General features: G+C 41.3%; 1 protein-coding gene across 11 annotated transcripts in view; it reads right to left on the bottom strand.

Moving 5' to 3' along the window:
• The window catches only part of ANKRD44 (ankyrin repeat domain 44), a 274,950-nt gene extending 257,993 nt beyond the window's left edge, over positions 1 to 16,957 (bottom strand). For 6 of the 11 annotated variants that reach the window (XM_036236654.1, XM_036236649.1, XM_036236650.1 and 3 more), the window contains exon 1: positions 16,732 to 16,956. In XM_036236654.1, the coding sequence (XP_036092547.1) occupies positions 16,732 to 16,758 (27 nt within the window). In that variant the 5' untranslated portion in view covers positions 16,759 to 16,956. Of the gene's footprint in view, positions 1 to 16,731 lie in introns of all 11 variants that reach the window. The other 5 variants (XM_036236647.1, XM_036236653.1, XM_036236648.1 and 2 more) reach the window with 1 other exon arrangement.
• Between the last annotated feature and the right edge of the window lie 1,732 nt (positions 16,958 to 18,689).

The raw sequence follows: 18,689 nt of genomic DNA, 5'->3' as shown, positions 1-18,689 counted from the left end.
GGTTTCAAATGTTGAAGAGAAAAGTTATCCAAACACTCACACACAAAAAACCAACTTTTCATCAAGTATCTACTTACTAGAATTGTCCTATAGAAACAGAGACACCATGAAAGAAATGATATTTGGGTTAATTTAAAATATTTTTAAGTGAAAACACACATAACGACTTACTAAAATTCCCTCTACCTCACCTTCACAAGTTAAAATTTTAACACCTATTTGTTTGCTTTTTCAAAACTGCAAGCACAGGCTTTCAAAGGTGATCTGTACTGCCTAGGAGAGTTGACTAATGTGTATGTCATTCACACTTGAGGTGATCCAGTGACCCGTACTTGGCCAACTGATTGTACCCCAAGGCACACAGAAATGCAGGCTGTCCCCCATGATGACATCAGCTCTCCAAGGTTGCCTCCCTAGAGTATTGGGCTCCATGGCTGGGGGCCCTGTACCGCTAGAATACATGAAGAGTTTGCAGGAGGTCTGCAGCCATGGATTGTTTTATGGAAATTTCGTCCCAGATCCTCCGCCTCCACATGTACACATTCCCAAAGAGCATCTGCCTGTGGTTGTCATACTGCTGCTTTGTTCATTATTTCCCTCTTCACAATCTTCCTTCTCTTACTTGACAAAAAGTAGACTTACCTCTCACCCATTCTGATTTTGACCAGCAGAACTGCCCCCAAGGTGGGAAAACATTCTGGTGCCAAAGAAAGGCAGATTCAAAATACTGCGGGTCAGGAGAACTTCCTTTAATTAACTCCCTGTATCATCCCAGCAAGAATTTATTTTCACCATACACACATGAACTAACTTAAAACAAGAAAGCCTCATCAAGAGATCAAGAAACACATTTCGAATAAGATTGTTTTACCTTGCATGTTTTATTAATAATTTATCAAACTTAATGTTTTGATAAATTATTTTAATAATTATTATAATGAGAAACTCAATCCAGAAATTTATTTAAGTCCCAGCCCCTAAAGATCATATTTTTACTACTAAATATCATAGGATAATTGGGTTTTTTTTTTTTTTAATGTATTACATTTGGATAAAATTCTGCATGAGCAAATTGAATGAAAGTCTGAGCTCAAGGAAAAAAAGAAACAATGTAAAATTTCCAACTATTAAAGAAGACCTTGCTCACCTACTTGTTAAGTGGTAATGAGGCACATTCAATCACAATAGTGTTTAAATTCCATTCAATACATTTTAAACAGTGATATAACTTTTTTATTTTAAAAGTCAATATTTATGTTATGCCAGAAATTACATCCTTTGTATCTTTCTAATTTTATAATAGAAAACTTTTTATGTCAACCTAAAATGTGTACAAAGGGATACAGAGCTGTAAAAATCTTCTGGAGATAGAAATTGGGGGTAAAATGTTGCAGAACTCTCGTGAGCATCATGAGATGGCCGGGTTTGGCCCTGCCTTTTGTCCACCCAGGATCAGTGATGGAATCATATTCTGCCTATTTGGGCACTTTGAGGCTAAGTTAGATACTTTAAACGGAGAACCTATATTAATAGTGATTTCCTGTGCAAATCTTTAAAGAGCTGTCCTAGTTAAATCCTGTCTAAAATCTTGTGAACACAAAAAAATGTTAACCAAATATTTCCTCCTGAACTATTTCCTTGACTGGGGGTGGAGGGGGGGAGGGCTGTTTCAGATCTGTTCACATCATGACATACTGAGTTATCAGTCACACGATTCTTGATTATACATATTTAACGAGGTATTTTTACAATCCACCAAAAAACCTGGCAATATTTTCCACCGCCAATCCTTTTACTAGGGCTATTTATATAACAAAATAATAATAATAATTATTATTATTATGTTCTGTCTTTCCTATCTTCAAGATTCCAGGAGGAAGAAAGAAGATAAATAGTAAGAAACTGAGAAGGATGGTAAGCAGGGAAAAAACACATCAGCAGAAACTGTCACTAGATTCATTCATTCAGCAGTTACTGCTAACCCACCATCAAGTTAACCAGAGCCCTGCATACTAAAAAGTGAGGGTGCAAACATTTTCCCCCTGAAGTGAAGGGCAAAGAAATGGCTTAGCTCCAACCTCCCCAAGCCACACACTAATCAAGGGGCTAAAAATGGATTAAAACCAGAAGAGAGAGGTTCAATGAAGAAACTCGCCCCCTTCCATGTAAGAAGGAAAATGAAAGTGCTCATTAAATACATCTGCATTTAGACACGTCTAAAGATTAGGCAGTTCGTGACAAACATTCCCTTCAGATGGAAATTCCAGTTACTTCTCATGAAATTCTAAAAAAAACACGAAGCACATTGAGGAGGTATTTGGGGTGTGAGGGGGTGGGAAAGCCTTAGTATTTCAGCACTATTAGCAGTTACAAGTGTTTTCAAACAAGAATGAAGTCCCACAGCATTCTGCACATGTATCACAAAGTTCACTGAAAGGGGAACCATGAGGCAATATCCTTTGGCCTTGTGCACAACGGGCTCCCTCTTCTAGACGAACTTAGAAGTGGGTGACGCATTCTAATCTGGATAGTGCAGATAATATGATACCAGAACCACATAATAATTACCCAGGCGGCAGACTTCAGTATTCTATCACAGGGTGTTTAGACAGTGTTTCAAGCTGTATCCTAAATATAACTGTAGAAGTGACACGTGATTTTACAAGTGCTGTTTAAGAACAGGACAGGCAAATGAAATACACCTCAGACTGAGCCAGAAAAAACAAGAGCTCTACCCCCACTAAGAGTCAGCAAGCCAAGCAACAATCACCAGCCTCAATTGTTCCCTCTGAAAAATAGGTATTCTAGTGTTTGCTTCCTATCTCCCCAGATAATTTATGATATTGTTCAGAAAATGAGATCTTCAGAGATCTCAGATATTGAGTCACCTCAATGTTCTCTAAAATTACACACTACATAAATTTCTTTATAAACCTTCTTTATCAACAAGTATCTTCAGTCTTAATTCTTTCTCTCTGGAAGATCAGAAGAAAAAAATGAAGCTAACTTTAAGATGAAAGATGACCTGTGTTGACTGACCTCCCTTCTGCCCCTCACTAACCAGTTCAAGGCGCCCATCTTCTTCCAAGATCAAAAGGAACTCAAGGCCTAGAAGGAGTTTTAGAATAACTCAATGACTCTGGACGTGCAAGAGTGAAAGGCTGATTCTTTATAAGTACAATGACGTGAACACTGGAAACCACACACACACACACACACTCACCCAAACTCTTAACTCACACAAAAATTTACCAGACTTAGCTTCAGAGAAAACTTTCTAGAATAAAGAGAAACATTAGATAAGTAGATACTATTGATATTTGCTTTTTAACTTTCTAATTTCCATTTCTGACAATTAAGTATAACTATTTATAATGTATTTGTTTAAATTGGATCTCCATAAAATTAATGCCATTTCCATCTCCTCATTAATCTAGAGTCTCTACTCAAAGAATCTAAAAATGGTATTTTTAACACACAGTGGGAAGTGGAAAATATTAAGATTTCTGTTTCACTCTCAAATATAAGAGGTACAAGAGGTAAAGTCCTCCTCCCCCATCTTGGCTCTTTGAGAGCATCAAAAGTACATTTTAATTGTTTCTGGGTCCACATCTGGAGTTTAAAAATCCACTTTAAAAGGCAAATGACTTAAAATATAAACATATGGCTTCCTTCTCTATAGTGATTCCTAGAGGGAGAAAAAAAGTCTGAATATAAACAAACTATTGTTTTAAAGAGGATTTTTTTTTTTTTTTAAATTAAAAGCATACCATGAACGCTAACTAAGCTTCTACTTTCTCCTGGAGAAAATAATAAAAGCAAAAAGTCCCATCTTAATCTAATTAAATCTAGATCAAAGTGCAGTTTAGGTAACACTAAGGGTATAAGGGTGTAGCACTCAGTTTCGGAGAAGGACGGTCCCAAGCCTGTGCTTGGGTTAGAGCGGGGCTTGGCAGACTTAGAAAGGGCTAGAGAGTAAATATTTTCAGCTCTGCGGGCCTTACAGGCTGTCGCAACTACTCCACTCTCATGGCCTGAGAGCAACCACAGACATTACATAAACAAATGAGGGTGGCTGTGTACTGATACAATGTTATTTATGAACACTGGAATTTGAATTTCATATAATTTTCATGAGTTTCAAAATATTATTCTTTCAATCTTTTTTCAACCATTTAAAATGTAAAAACTAAAAAGAAAAAGAAACCAAAAAAACAAAAATGTGAAAACTATTCTTAGATCACAGGCCACATAAAATCAGGCAGCAAGCTGGGTTCGGCCTGTGGACTGCGGTCTGCCATCCCCTAGGTTAGACCCATAGAAGACTCTTATGAGCTGCAAGCTCATCTAAGCCAACATCCTCATTTCTTAGAGGAAACTGAGACCCAGAGAGGCGTAATGACTGGCAAGGGTCTCACAGTCGATTCATGGCAGAAACGAAGGTAAGAATTACATCTCTGGAAAGGCTAATTGAAAAAGCTAAAGCATTGATGAAAAAATGTCCTTTTTTCTGTACAACTCACAATAGGCAGGGGGTGCTTAAAACCAAAGATGTCACAATAAACTAGATACTAGCCTAAGAAACTAGTTACTAGTAAGTGGGAAATTAGTTACTAGGAGCCTCTACAACCTGCCTTCCCATTGTATTAAAATAGTTTATCTGCCAGTCACTACACTGATTCTGAAGGTTCTATATCAGCGACGAGTACCCTAAGGATGGGCCAGATAACCCATCAGCCTGATTCTTTCCAGCCTTCCAGGTACATATCTTTGCAGCTTAAGTAACAGCCTCCACTTTGGTTCTTCCAATCCTGGAACTCCAAGAAATAAATGTCACTGTGGCTGGAGAGGGGTGATCAATATGAAAAATTATTTTGAAGAACAGAGTCTAGCAGGGATGACCAATTCAGCTCAAAGTTTAACAGCATCTCTAACTCTTACCTCAGAAAGTAACATGGTCAACCTCTCTCCCCTTCCTAGTTCCTTCTCTCTTTTTTCTTAAATATGTTTCTCTCCTCCTATTTTTCCTCTTAGTACTACTCTCGTTATTGGAGATGGGAGGTACTGATTCTCATTTTCATTTTCTCATGACCCTAACTAGATATAACCTCAAATTGAAATACATTTTAGAATTAAAATACACATTCCTATCCAATGATGTTTAACTTACCTCCTCTTTCAATAGTATTCTATAGTTTTAGGGGGAAAAAAAGACTCCAAATTAAAGTGACTTTTTACAAAGGATCCTTAATCTGACTTTTTTAATCATTTTTTCAGAGAAATTTAATATTTTCTATATTCATTTATATATCCATTCAAGACTTAAAATTTTATACCAACATTTTTCAGAAATTCTGCCATGGTTACTTTTTTAATGAAGATTGCTCTATCAACTATTTTGTTCTTCTACACTTTCTCAAAAAGACATGGTTTTATATACTTCTGTCAAGAGGAAATGGCATTCCTAGAACTAATGTCAGTTCTTTTTGACAACTTAAATCAAGAATGACTGAAAAATCCTCAGAATTTCTTCAACATTTATTCTCTTAGATCTCTCTAAACATAAGATTCTTCAAATAAACTGAGTCAATTGATTTTTAAAATCAAAATGAAAGAACAACACACCTCTTAAATTTGTAGGAACCAAAATGCTAAATTCAAACGGAAGAATGGAGATTTCGCATAAAAATAAAACAGAAACACCTTCTACCAATGTTTAAGTTAGAGAGGAATAAAGCCAGGTAAATGGGCATAAATATAAAACAAAAAAAGAATTAAAATTGTATTCTCATAGAGCTGAAATTGACCCTAAAGCAGTGGTCCTCAACCTTTTTGGCACCAGAGACTGGTGCTCCTATGAGAATCTAATGCTTGATGATCTAAAGTGGAGCTGAGGTGGTGATGCTAGCGCTGGGGAGCGGCTGCACATATTGGTGAAGCTTTGCTCTCTAGCCTGCCACTTACCTCCTGCTGTGCAGCCACTTTCTATCAGGCCATGGATTGGTACCAGTCCACAGCCCAGAGGTTGGGGATCTCTACTAGAGAACTAGTCTTTTTAATCTGACAAATGAGGAACCAACTATAGACTCAAAGACTATTTATTGAGGGCCTACCATGGGCCAATTGCTGTACGAAGACTTTTCTTCTGTTTCCCACTTGATTGTCACTACTTCACCATAAAGCGAGTATTATTATACCCATTTTAAGGCCAAGAAAAGTTATGTCACAGGAAGACTGACACAGCTAGCTAGAGCAGATATGTGACTATAGCCCAGATCTCCAGACATCAACTTCGGTATTCTCTTAACTATGTCATGCCCATGTAGTATTTCAGGAAATTGTTCAGTGAGATGCCACAATATTTCAAAACATTATAAACACAGTAATAGAGTCCCTGGAACCTTGGTATAAGACTCCATGCTAAAGAGCAGAGCTCCTCAAAAGGAGATTATTTCTTCTTGGCTGGTAAGAAAAGGAGCCTTAGCAACTACATGTCACATTCACCTCAAGGGTTCCAAAACATATACTGAGGCTCCAAACTACCAAAACCTCTAGTCACTTGGCTTCTACATTACTTGTGATACTATCATTTACTCAAGTTGCAGTTGTTACAGTCTACACTTTTCAAAATTTTTTAGTATGACTTTATTGACTTTTGATTTTGTTTTGTTTGTTTTAATTTTTATTTTTCAACTAGAGTTGAAATTCAACACTATTTTATATTAGTTTCAGGTGTACAACATAGTGGTTAGACATTTATATAATTTAGAAAGTGATTCCCCCAAGTAGTCTAGTATCCACCTATCAGTATATATAGTTATTATAATTTTATTAACTATATTCCCTATACTATACTTCCCATCCCTATGACTGTTTTGTAACTACCAATTTGTACTTCTTAATCCCTTCATCTTTTTCACCCAATCCCCCAACCACCCTCCATTCTGGCAATCACCATTTTGTTCTCGGAATCTATGAGTCTGTTATAGTCTACTCTTAAATCCCACTGAGAAGGATATGAAAGGATTTTCACACTTGTCAGAATAAACGAAGATATTTCAGCATGCCTAAAGCAACACTGATGTCCGTGAGTATAGTAACCAACATCCACTTCCTGCTCAGGTAAAAGGGGGTCATTAAGTGGAAAACCCAGGTCTTCTCACAGAAGTGTGGTTTTTAAGTTTGTTTGAATCAGAATCCAAACCTATTCACTGCAATTAGTCATTACATGTTAATTCCCATTTAGTAGATAGATCTCTCCATCTTTTTCTTCTTGCAATTGATTTTTTTTAAGAAATGGGGTCACTTTTTCCTATAGGTTCCCCATAGCCTGGATTTTTAAATTTCTTATTTAAAAAACTTTTATAAGGTTAAAAACGGGCCATCTCCTGACCTACTACACTACTTTATCAATGTCCCACACCATGAAGACCATCTAGCCTATTTCAGTGGGATATATGTTTGTCTATAAAATGTTGCCATGCAAAGTAATTAATGCAACATTCTATTCAAGTAGGAGGTATCATGGGGACCAAAAGGTCCAATAGGCAGTATCTTACTTTATGCTTCAATACTTTTTAGAAAAAGGTGAGATGCAAATTAATTTTTAAAAGATCATGCCTAGGCAAGAAATGGAAACAATTTTGTACAGATGCAAACTCATTAATTTATATATCCAGGAAAGGACATGTAGTGTCTAGCAGAAGAACTGAAGTGAGAAAGATTTGTTAATATAGGAATACCTCTCCTACCAAGTTTGCACATTGAATATTTCTTTCCTTTCCTTTTCTGTCTCCTAACATAAACCACATGCTTCAGTAAATTCACAATCCTTAGGTTACCTGACAGATACACGGCATGGCACACCTGGGATGCGGTCCATCCCCATCTGCTGCCTAAATCATTTCCTTACACAAGGATCAGTTGGATTCCCTCCAACTCTCTGAAGACTTATTAACTCTGCCCATCTCTGGACTCCTGTAGTCACTATTCAGCACCCCAAAATGTCATCTAAACCTACACTATACCTAGTTTGAGGACTGTTTCATATGCCATGTGTATTCAGCAAGGATTCAATGAGGGCCTTCCACGCACAAGGCATTCGATATCATCTCTAACAAGACCATAAGCTCCATTACAAAAAGTCTTTTGTGATACACCACCTATCTCAAGAGGCCAGAAGCAAAAAAAGCTAAGAATAGGTACCCTGAAGTCAAATTTCCCCAGATGTGAATCCCAGAGTCATGTGACCCTGAAAAGATTACATAATTTCTCAGATCTCATTTTCCTCATCTGTAAAATGGAATAGTAATAGCCACTGTCTTATAGAAATGTTGTTAAGATTAAATCACATCAAGCATGAGTATTGTCTCCTCATTCCCTATTCTGTCTGATTTCTATTTTATTGTACCTGTTCTTACCTGTTCTTATCCTTTTAGGTAAGAGGGGGGACAGAAGACTCCAGCAGAGTCATTGCCATGGAGATGGAGCTCATTAAATACCTCTTGAATGCTAGAATACATGCGAGATCCACCTTGCCATGGGAGTCTCTTCCCATATTTAGGATCAATATCTCCCTTTCCTTAATGTTACCCTGATACTTCCCTTGTGAAGAAATGGAACTTGCTCAGAACTAACTACAGTGCTAACCCATCCCCACCACCAAAAGCCCAATTTTAAAAGAGAGGAAACATAACCAAAAAAGAAGACCATATGTTATCTTTTAGTTTTTGATGGGGCAGAAAATTTTCTTTGAGTTTTGTTTGGATGGAAGTCAAATATACCAGTGTATTAATGGAAGCTATGTTCACAGAAGTGTTTCCAAAATTTTTTGTTTGAGCACCTCATGAGTAAAAACATTTAAACATGTACATATACACATATATACATACACACATACATACACATTCCATTAACTTAACAAATATTTACTGAGCATTTACTATATGCCTTACACTGTTCTAAGTACTAAAAATATAGCAGTAATTGAACCAAACTAACAACAATAATAAATCTTTGCCCTGTTATTTGTATTTCTCCTACACATAAGTTTTGATTTAAAAAAAAAAGATAAAATATATGGTATAAGGGATATGTACTATGGAGGAAAAGAAAGAGGAACAGGAAATGCAGAGTGGGCATTTTAAATAAACGAACCAGAAAAAGACTCACTGAGAAGGTAACATTCAAGTAAAGAACTGAGAGAAGTGAGAGTGGACCATGTGGATATCTAAAGAAGAGCTTCATAGGTAGCAGCAACAGCAAGGGGCCTGAGACAGTGAACCTGGCCAGTGCACTGAATAGTGAGGTGGCCGGTGTGCTGAAGCCAACGAGCCATGGAGAGATAGGGGGAGGCAGAGCTGGACAGGTGAGCTGAGGGGCTAAGTGGAGGGGGCCTGGTGGGCTACTCTGTGACTTTAATTTTTGTTCTATGTGAGATTAGAGGATTTTGAATCTAGAAACCACATGATCAGAGATCCATCACTCTAAGTAGAGGGTAGGGGCCATTACGAGATGGAGAAGATCAGTCAGGAGGCCACTGAGCCAATCCAAGAGGTGGTCTGGCAGGGCGTAAAAAGTGAGAAGTAGAGCTGAAAATATTTTATAGGACTAGTATATAATATATATTAAAAATAAATTTTTAAAGAAATTTTTAAAAGAAATGTGAATCCTAAATTTTCTTTTCCAAACTCAGTAAGCCTTCTTGCTCACCTCTGGGATACAGGCAACCGCCTCTATTAAAGGCCATTGTTTAACCAAATTGGTGGTTGATTTGTCTCAGCCTACCTGAATTTCTGCTTGGCTTTCTCTCTTGACACATCTCCTGTGCTCACTTCCTCTTTCTCTTCATCTTACCAGTTTTAGATAGCAAAACAAGCTTCCTCCACAGACTGAGCCTATCTACCCAGATAGAGGCTGTTGACTACATGCAAAAATTCCCTCCTTGAGAAAGTTTGTGGTCACTGTGTCAACTGCACCCAATCTCTGGGGCCAACAGTTGGGAAATAGACTTCCTAGACCCAGATGTTACTGTAGAGTTCAATCAAACAGGATTATGGGGAGAACCCAGGCCATTCCCTAAAGCAGCATCTCGGAGGAAAGCTAAGATGGGCCCAGCTCGCCACAGATCACAACAGACAAACAAAGTTTGCTCCCCTTGCTCTGAAAGAGGCTCAAGAGGGTTCTAAAAGGGCCACACTGAGAAAAGCAGAGAGGTTCTGTGTCCCCAAAACTTAGCTCCTGGAGATCCTAGAAGATGACATTCGTGGGGCAAATACTCTTGACCCTTAGGCAGAACTCAAGATGTGTTTTTCAAACCTGTCAATTCTAAAGCTGCCACCACTACTCTGGGTGGGAAACTGAAAGTTCGTGGAGGACAGAGATTTTTTTGAAACCAGATTCCATGAGTTGAGAAGACACTGACACAGATACCTGGGGTGCTCTTGTAGAAGGTTAGAGCTTGAAACAGTTTAGAGGATTCTCCACCCACCCATTCTCATTTTACAGACAAAGAAACTAAGGCCAGGACTTGCCCAAATCCATACAACTATTACAAAAACAACCATGAGTAGAATCCAGGTCTTCTGATCCTCTATCTAATGTTAAATAAATGAAAGCAATGTAACATTGAAACCTGTAGATAAAAGTTATAACTGTGATTAAATTTTGCATGTTAGGTCTCCAATGTTCCTACAAATATTATTAATTTTACTAGGAGCTCTGCAGTTTCCTTTGGGGCAAAATGGAGTCCTGGTATTAAAGATATCTTAGAAAGTTATACTGGGATGCTTATGACTCATGAAGGTGGGAAAGAGGGGGATTATAGACACATGAAAACCAAGGAATACAAGCAAGTATTGTCTTAGTACAAAACAGCCCAAAGGTGGACTACATGCTTCTTATTTGCTTGGTCCAATTAATGGAGTACTAGACAATTTTTCAGTCTGAAAAAGAGGAGACAAGTGAAAGAATCCTTAAAAATAATTAAGTCATAATTTTAAAAACTAGTCACAAATCATTAATTTCAACCTCTTGGGCTACCAACTTTTACAAGCATGAACATTGATTTGATAAGAGAACATACCTGCTCTCTCAACCTCTGATGACAAGCAGAAGACAAATATGTTGGTAAAAGGGTAGTAAGGGATAATCAATAAAATTCTATAAAATAATAAAAGAAAATATAAGATTATCCATTAGGTAAATTTTATTACATAAAACAAATCTATAAAATACTCTTGGGTTATCTATAAAATGAAAGGAAGGGGGACAGGGCAGGAATCATTTCTAAATCATTAACATTAGTCCAAACCCTCAGCTGACGCCCAAAGTTAACTGATTAACTTTGTTATGAGAAGAATAACAAAGTTAGAGTTCATCTGCAAATACACCCTCCATAGTTACGTTTGTGCTGAAGAATACAGAACAAACTGTGTGAAGAGCACGCCCCTCCAAGAGAGGCTGAGTCACAGAGGGAGAGGGTGGAGCTGAGGCACCCAAGGCATCCAGTCCAACCTCTTCAGTTTGTAAAGAGGAACCTGAGGCCCACAGAGGTTAATCTGACTTGCAAAGGGTTGGCTAATGCACAGCATATGCCACCTCTGCCTTATCTTACACCTACAGCAAACACCGATAATCAATCATTACATTTTCCCCCATTCTCAACTGCAAGAGCCAGGATCCTTCCAACATATTATTCCTGCAACCCCTCGCACAACTGATAAGAACTGATGTGTGAGATGGACGCCATTTTCCAACCCTGGACTTGCACACAGTCATAAAACCACCTCTGACCAAAAAAAAAAAAAAGAGAGAGAGAGAGAGACATAGCTTAAAGAAGTTTAAAATCACAGGACTATCAGTTCTCTGTAGCACCTGCCTATATTTAAATTATTTCAAGGTCATGTTGCTTTCATTTATTTCATGTTACACTTTAGCCTATATTTCACATTATACATTTAAAATAAAATAAAAATCTTTTTAAAGAATGTTTCAGCCCTGTTTCTGGCACAACTGTGCCTTTCTGAGGTTATATTTACTCTTTGTTTACAGGAAAAGAGGAAGTAGAAGTTGAAATTAAAAAAAAAAAAAATTCAATCAATCCAGAGCTAGACCTTGTGTGCCGCGGCTGGATTTACACTAGAACAGCCGATTGTTTATTTCAGAGAAGCATAAATACAGTTTATTTGGAAAAGTCATTGGTCTAGACAGCATAGATGTCAGCTTTGTGCTCAAGAGAAAGATACTGATATTGTCATGCAGAAAGCTTAAAATTTTTACTTGGCTACCTAGACAGAAGACTAGAAGGAAATATATCTAGATGTCAAGAGTAGTCTCTCTGAGTAGAGAGACTTCAGATGGTTTCAACTGTTTCTCTTTTTGTTTATCTAGCTTTCTGATTTTTCTATAATGATCCTAGTTTATTTGTTAATGACCAAGAAAAAAAAATCACCAAGCTACCAACCAACACACCATTCACCAGGTGGGGAAGTGGAGAGGCCAACAAGGTAAGCCAGGCGCAAGGCTGGCTGGAGCAGAGGACTCAAAGCAGCTCCTAACTCTCACAGAACTGCATCTGGCCCAAAAGCTGGGAGCAATACAGGAGTGTGGCTCACCCAATGGCCTCCTGGTAAATAAGAGCAGGCATTCGTGAGTCCTGTGGCTGCACTGCCCTTTCAACTATTAAAAGTATAGCCTTGTGGTTAGAGCCCCACCTATGCAATCAGACTGCCAGGGTAGGACATCTTGCTAGATCACTTACTGGGTGTGTGACCTTAAACAAGGCAATTAGCCTCTCTATTCCTGTTTTCTCATCTATAAAATAGGAATTACACTACCACCTACCTCCTAGTGTGACTGTAAGGATTAAGAGAGATGATTCACAGCAAGAGTCCAGCGTACAATCGCGATAAATGTAGGCGATTATTAGGTCTCTGCCATGAAACACCAGTCCTCAAGTGCACTCCCCAAATCATGTGACTGGATCCCAAAACAACTAGAGAACGGTCCAAAGAATAAAGCCTTTCTTTTCCCATCTTCTCTGCTGAAGGCAAGACTGGAGCACAGTGTTTGCTGTAAGCTCAATGCTCTAGGGAGTGATGGAGGATGAAGGCAGCCCAATAAAATGCGCCAACAGGTCCCAAAGGCACCACACTGCGGGCTAGAAATCCTGCTTTCAGAGTTATGGGATTTCTAGTCTCTTGCCACTGCCACAGCTGCCAGCCACTGCCTTTGGCAAGGAGATTGGTGACTCAAGTGTTAGCTAGGATTTGGCAAGGGAACACCAAATCAGAAGGCCTCCAGGCAGGGAGCTCCACAAAAGGGCCACCTGCTGAAACAGTTTGTCTACAGGAGCCCTTGAGGTGGGCGTGGCATTCCACTGTCACAAGCAAATTCAGTTAAGAATACATAGTGAATATGTCAAAGGTTCAACAGAACTTACCATTCTGCCTTCATAACTTTGAAACACTTTTTAGGGATCCAGGCCGAAGATATCACCAAACACTTAAAATCACTGCAGTGCCTTAACTATGCAACATAATGAGCAGCCCCCGAAAGTTCAATAGCAAATCAAATTGCAAAGAGTTTCATGGCTATCTGGAGCCAAAATGCATTACATTTGTATGTAATAGAGTTTTCTTTTCCAAACTTAAAATGACCTCACTTTGTCAAAAATATAAATAAACCTCCTGATGTCCATTTGCAGGAAATAATTACATTACTATATTAATTACATAGGTGAGTGTGTTCTGTGCTGCACAGGGTGGCCAGCTCACCCTGATTTACCTAGAATTTTCCTGGCTTTAGCATAATATCTTGGGAAAACCCTCAGTCCTTGACAAACCAGGATGGATGGTCCTCCTACCGCTACAAGAAAAAAATGATGTGTGTTATGTGAAGAAGAAAACAGGAGATACAGTTATAAATGCAGAAGTGCCAAATGCCAAGTTTGTTTGCAGCAATACCTCCCAGTTCCTTCTCATAGAAAAAAAAAAAAAAAAAAGACTCAAAACCACACTTGCCTCTCCTTCCCTTCTCCCTTTACTTTTACTCTCCCAAAGCAGTAAGGAAAGGAGTTTTCCTCATCTTGCACAGTTGGGATGTCAGTCCAGGACTGTTGAAATGGTGACTACCATCACCCAACAAGCTCCTGCACCCAGCTTCAGCAGAACAGGAAATGTTATCTTTCCCTCCTTACTTGGGGCACATTTAAAAACAAACCAAGATGACTTGTGATTCAGGTTATCAAGAGCCTCAAGCTAAAAATCCAAGGGCATTGGCAAAATTCAAGATTCATCTCACAAACAGGGCATTAACCATGAGGGAGGAGTTAAGAAGTGACTGTTACAAACAGCTAAATAGAGATAGGTACTCTTCTACAAACTGTAAGGCACGGATTCCAAGCTGACGGCTCCCAACCCACAACGATGGAGCAAAATTCTTAGTAGGGGTTTAAGCAAAGAGTTTTAAGCCTCTAGTGAGGTTAAGAACCAGCTTCTAAGAATTTAAAGTTTCAAACCGAAAGGTAAGACTATCTAAGGGAAGAAAGACCACACACTTCCTGGACCTAAAGCCACACAGAAACCATGGTTGCCCACCACTCCACCCCACCCGACCCCACCCAGAACATCTCCTCACCCAGCCTTCCTCTAACTTTGCCCCAGGGTAGGCTGGAAAGTTTTAGGTGCTCTTGGATCATAGAACTCCTTCGATTCCTTTCATGTGCAAGCAATGGAACCAAATGAAGGTTTTACAACTTTTTCCATCCCTCCACAGTAATACCAGTTTGTTGGGGGAAGGGTGATTTGTATTCAGAAATATTTTAAGAGAAACATCTTCGTAGGTCCTACTCTGATAAGCCCTGAAGAATGACTTCCTTTCTTTCTAAAATCACATATATACGTTTCACTAGTATTGATATTGATTTAGAAGAGGATGCCTTCGTGTAATCTTTCAACATATCCATTGACAAGACAAAGAGAGGTGTTTTAACCTCTAGCAGAATGCCTAGAAGACAGGAAATAGGAGCTAGGCTCTGCCCTATAGGCCAGTGGTTGTGGTTCTTGAGGAAGGCATTCTTCGATTCTCTAGATCTCAGTTTCTTCATTTAAAAAATGAAGGATTTGAGCTAAGATTGTCTTCAGGGTCCCTTATAACTCAAATTCTACATGAAATTCTTTTTTGTATGTGATTCCAATGCCTATTAGAAGCATTTTCTGTACTTTGTAGATTTAGGATTAACAGACAAGTACAGTAAGTAACATGTATTGGCAAACAGGACAATACCAAGGCAGACTAAAACTTGAAGATTTAAAACAAGCAAATGTCTAACAGTTGTCGAAGTATGTGACCCAAAGGTGGAGGATATCCTAATATCAACTTACAAACACTTTTAAACGCTCTGGAACCAATGGGAACAAGTAGATTCGTCACAATTATCAGCTGCTCCTTCTGCTAAACTTAATGATAGCATGAATTTTAATTCTTTGATCCCTCCCTTACAAAAAGTGGGATGTGCTGTAAATATCTAGGGAAAGCTTTGACTCTAAAAGGATAGAGAGCAAATCACTGTGATGATAGACTTCATTTAAGTCACAGGCTGTTCTGGATACTGAGGACAGGGAGGCACCAGATGCGACCCACTAGAGAAGTATGCGATATTTAATACCAAAGATGTGCATGTTTGACCGCATGTGTCAAGGTCAAGATTGCCTCTTGGACTACCAGGACCCCAAAACAATGTTCACTTCACTATCCATGAATAAACGTCAAGAAGAATAGCAAGCTGTTTCTTTTTTTCCTGGAAGAAGCTGCAAAGAGTTTTTGTCATGCAACTTTGGTTGGGCGCCTGTGAGTGTCAATGTCCTAAGAGCAGCAGAGTCCGCAAAAGTGAAGTGTTTTCATTCCGCAGACCTGCAGCAAGGACTGTCCACGTATCTGGCAAATAACCCCACCTCTCCAAACCGGACTCCAGAGCTGCTCTGCGTGGTGTCTCAGCAAGGGAAGCAACAAAGCTGATTGACACGGACAGAGGGTATAGGCAGCCCACAGCCTGTGAGTGAAGTCCCGGGCTGGATGGACTTCACCTCCTTCACCTGGGAGAGACCGGCCAGAACCAAAAGCGCTGTCCCCAAGGGTCCCCTTCGCGCACCACGCACACACGGCCTCTAGGCTATTAAAGAGGAAGTCAGGATGTCATGTCAAACGAATAAAGGCAGCGGACCACACAAGAGCCTCCGTCTGGGCCAGTCTCCGGCTTGTCTTGGGGAAGGGTCCCAGGCTGCGATCTTTTATCCCTCTCCATCCACCGCCCCCCTCCCGGCGGCGCGCACGAGCCGCTCCTCGGCGGGCACGGGGTGGAGAGCCCACGCTGCGCAGCACGCTAAGAGCCGGAGGAGCACCTCGAGCCTCCCCTCCCCCTGCCCAGCCCGGCCCGCCGACAACGCACACACCCGCGCACAGCCGGGGCGCAGAGCCCGGGCTGCGCCTGGCGCCCGCCAGCCCCTTGCCCAGCCCGAGCCCGCAGTTCCGACGGCCCAGGGCGGGGACAGCGCCGGGGGAGGAAAGCCGCAGCCGCCGGCTTTCGGAGCAGCTGGCGGCCGCCAACACTCCTCCCCTTCGCCGCGAGTAAACAGCTCGCGGGCGCGCACAGCGCCGCGCCTCCATCCCCCCGCCGGGCTCCGCGCCGCCCCGCGGCCGCGCGTCCCGCCCGCCGGCGCCGCCGCCCCCTACCTGGTCGGTGAGTTTGAGCACTGCCATTCTTCCGCTCCTTCGCGCTCACACGCATACAGGTCCCCGGTCCGCAGATGTCACGCCAGGAGCCGGGGAAGCGGAAGGGATTGCCAGGGGAAGGGTAAAAAATCTGGCTCCCGAATTTGACAGCCCTCCCCCTGCTCCTCCTCCGCCGCCTCCTCCTCCCGCCGAGAGGCTGACACTGGCTAGTGGGGCTTGCAGCGGAGCCCGCCCGCCTTTATACAGGAAGTACCGGCTGCTGCCAGCCGGGCCGCCACTGACATCACCGCGCGCGGCTCGCCTGGGCCGACGCTGCCTCCTGCCGCCCGCAGCCGCGCCTGGCAGCCCGCGCCCGCACCCGCACCCGGCGCGCCGCCGTGGGGCCAGACTGCCGCCTGCTTTCCGCACCTGCTCACTGCGCCGCGAGCGGGGCCGCGGCCCCAGGGCCGCCCCTGCTGCCCTTTGGCCCCAAGGAGTGCACTATTAGAGGTGCCCCTCCGAGGCTGATTGTGACCCTCCCTAGCCTCATCTCACAACGCACGGACACAACCTGATGAGTAAGCCCGCGCGGACACACCCCAAGGGGTTAAGAAAGGCTGCCTGCCACTCACGCACCAGCAACTTTAACCTAAGAGACTGGGTCACACCCCCTTCCCCTAAATCTATTACCCTAATCCGAAAGCAAATTACCTAGCTCTCCAATTTATCCCACCCGGGTCAAGGACCATAATTCTGATGCTCTCTTTGTTTAATGCGGGGAGGTCCTGCGCATATTGTAATTCTTTAGGGAGTGTTTGTCAAACACTTGAGGGATGGGGAACGGGGGCTCAGGTCCTTTCACCGTGTTCTCCAGTTACCTGCCAGCAAGACACACAGAGACTCCCATCGTTAATTCAGTCACTGGGTTTTGTTTGCGGGAAGGTGGAGGTGGAGCAGAGTCACTGGAGAAGAGGTCCTGCATTACTGCATTAATGGGGCTTTTGAGTGTTTCCACCTGGCCTGACTCACCCATTTCTACAAAATCCAGTTACCATGCTCCTCAACAGAAAGAAGACTCAGCTGTCAAACAGCATGGGACACAAATACAATGGTGACGTTCATACTTATGGGAAGCATTGGTGCTTCTGGAATTTGGAGCAAACATTTATTCATTCACCCACTATCTGTACCAGATCCTGGCTAGGCACGGTATGAAAGGGGAAGCATAAACAGACAAGATACCACCTAGTCTTAGAAGGTGTCTGACATAAAACATATAGTCACTACTAATGTATGTAATAATCATAAACTGAGAAAAGGGATCACAGGTGAAAAAATGCTTCTAAAGGAGTCCATGACAAAGGAATCAGACCAGACTGGTTGGTGAGGGCAGGCTTCCCTGAGAAAGTGACAGGAGTTGACATTCTAGAGAGGAAGAGTATGATAGACAAGTAGATGAAGTACTGCTCACAGGCAGCCCCATGTGCCCCAGGCTGGCCACAGAACAGACCTGCAAGACAGTGGCATTGAATGGCAAACCAGAGCTAGAATTCCTGGATCGAGTTCAAACTTCTACCCTTCATTCACAGACCAAATGCGGACTCTTCCTACCTACTTTCAGAGCCTCTCCAAAGATTCCCCATGCAAAAGAGGAGAAAGGAGTGGTATCATCCTCCCATTTATCATCAAACCATGAAATTGTGATTCAGATCATACACACAAGGAGAACGAAGAAAGCAAGCTCCTGGCTTCCACTCCTTTATCCTCAGTGATGCACAGAGACAAAAATTGTTCTCACTAGGGCCTTCCTCAAAATAGATTGCTTTTGTTGCATCTATGAGGCAATTCTTCACAGTTGTTTTTGATATATCTATTTATTAATATCATCCTGCATGACTTTGTAAGTAAACTGAACAGAACATTGAATTCTCTACTTAAAGATAGCCAGCCATCTTTCAAAAGAGTGATAACAGATGATT

The sequence above is a fragment of the Rousettus aegyptiacus genome, unplaced genomic scaffold (assembly GCF_014176215.1).
Source record: "Rousettus aegyptiacus isolate mRouAeg1 unplaced genomic scaffold, mRouAeg1.p scaffold_m13_p_2, whole genome shotgun sequence".
In the NCBI taxonomy this organism is placed as follows: domain Eukaryota; kingdom Metazoa; phylum Chordata; class Mammalia; order Chiroptera; family Pteropodidae; genus Rousettus; species Rousettus aegyptiacus.
The sequence above is the reverse complement of the archived record's forward strand: the minus strand, read 5'-3'. Positions and strand labels throughout refer to the sequence as shown.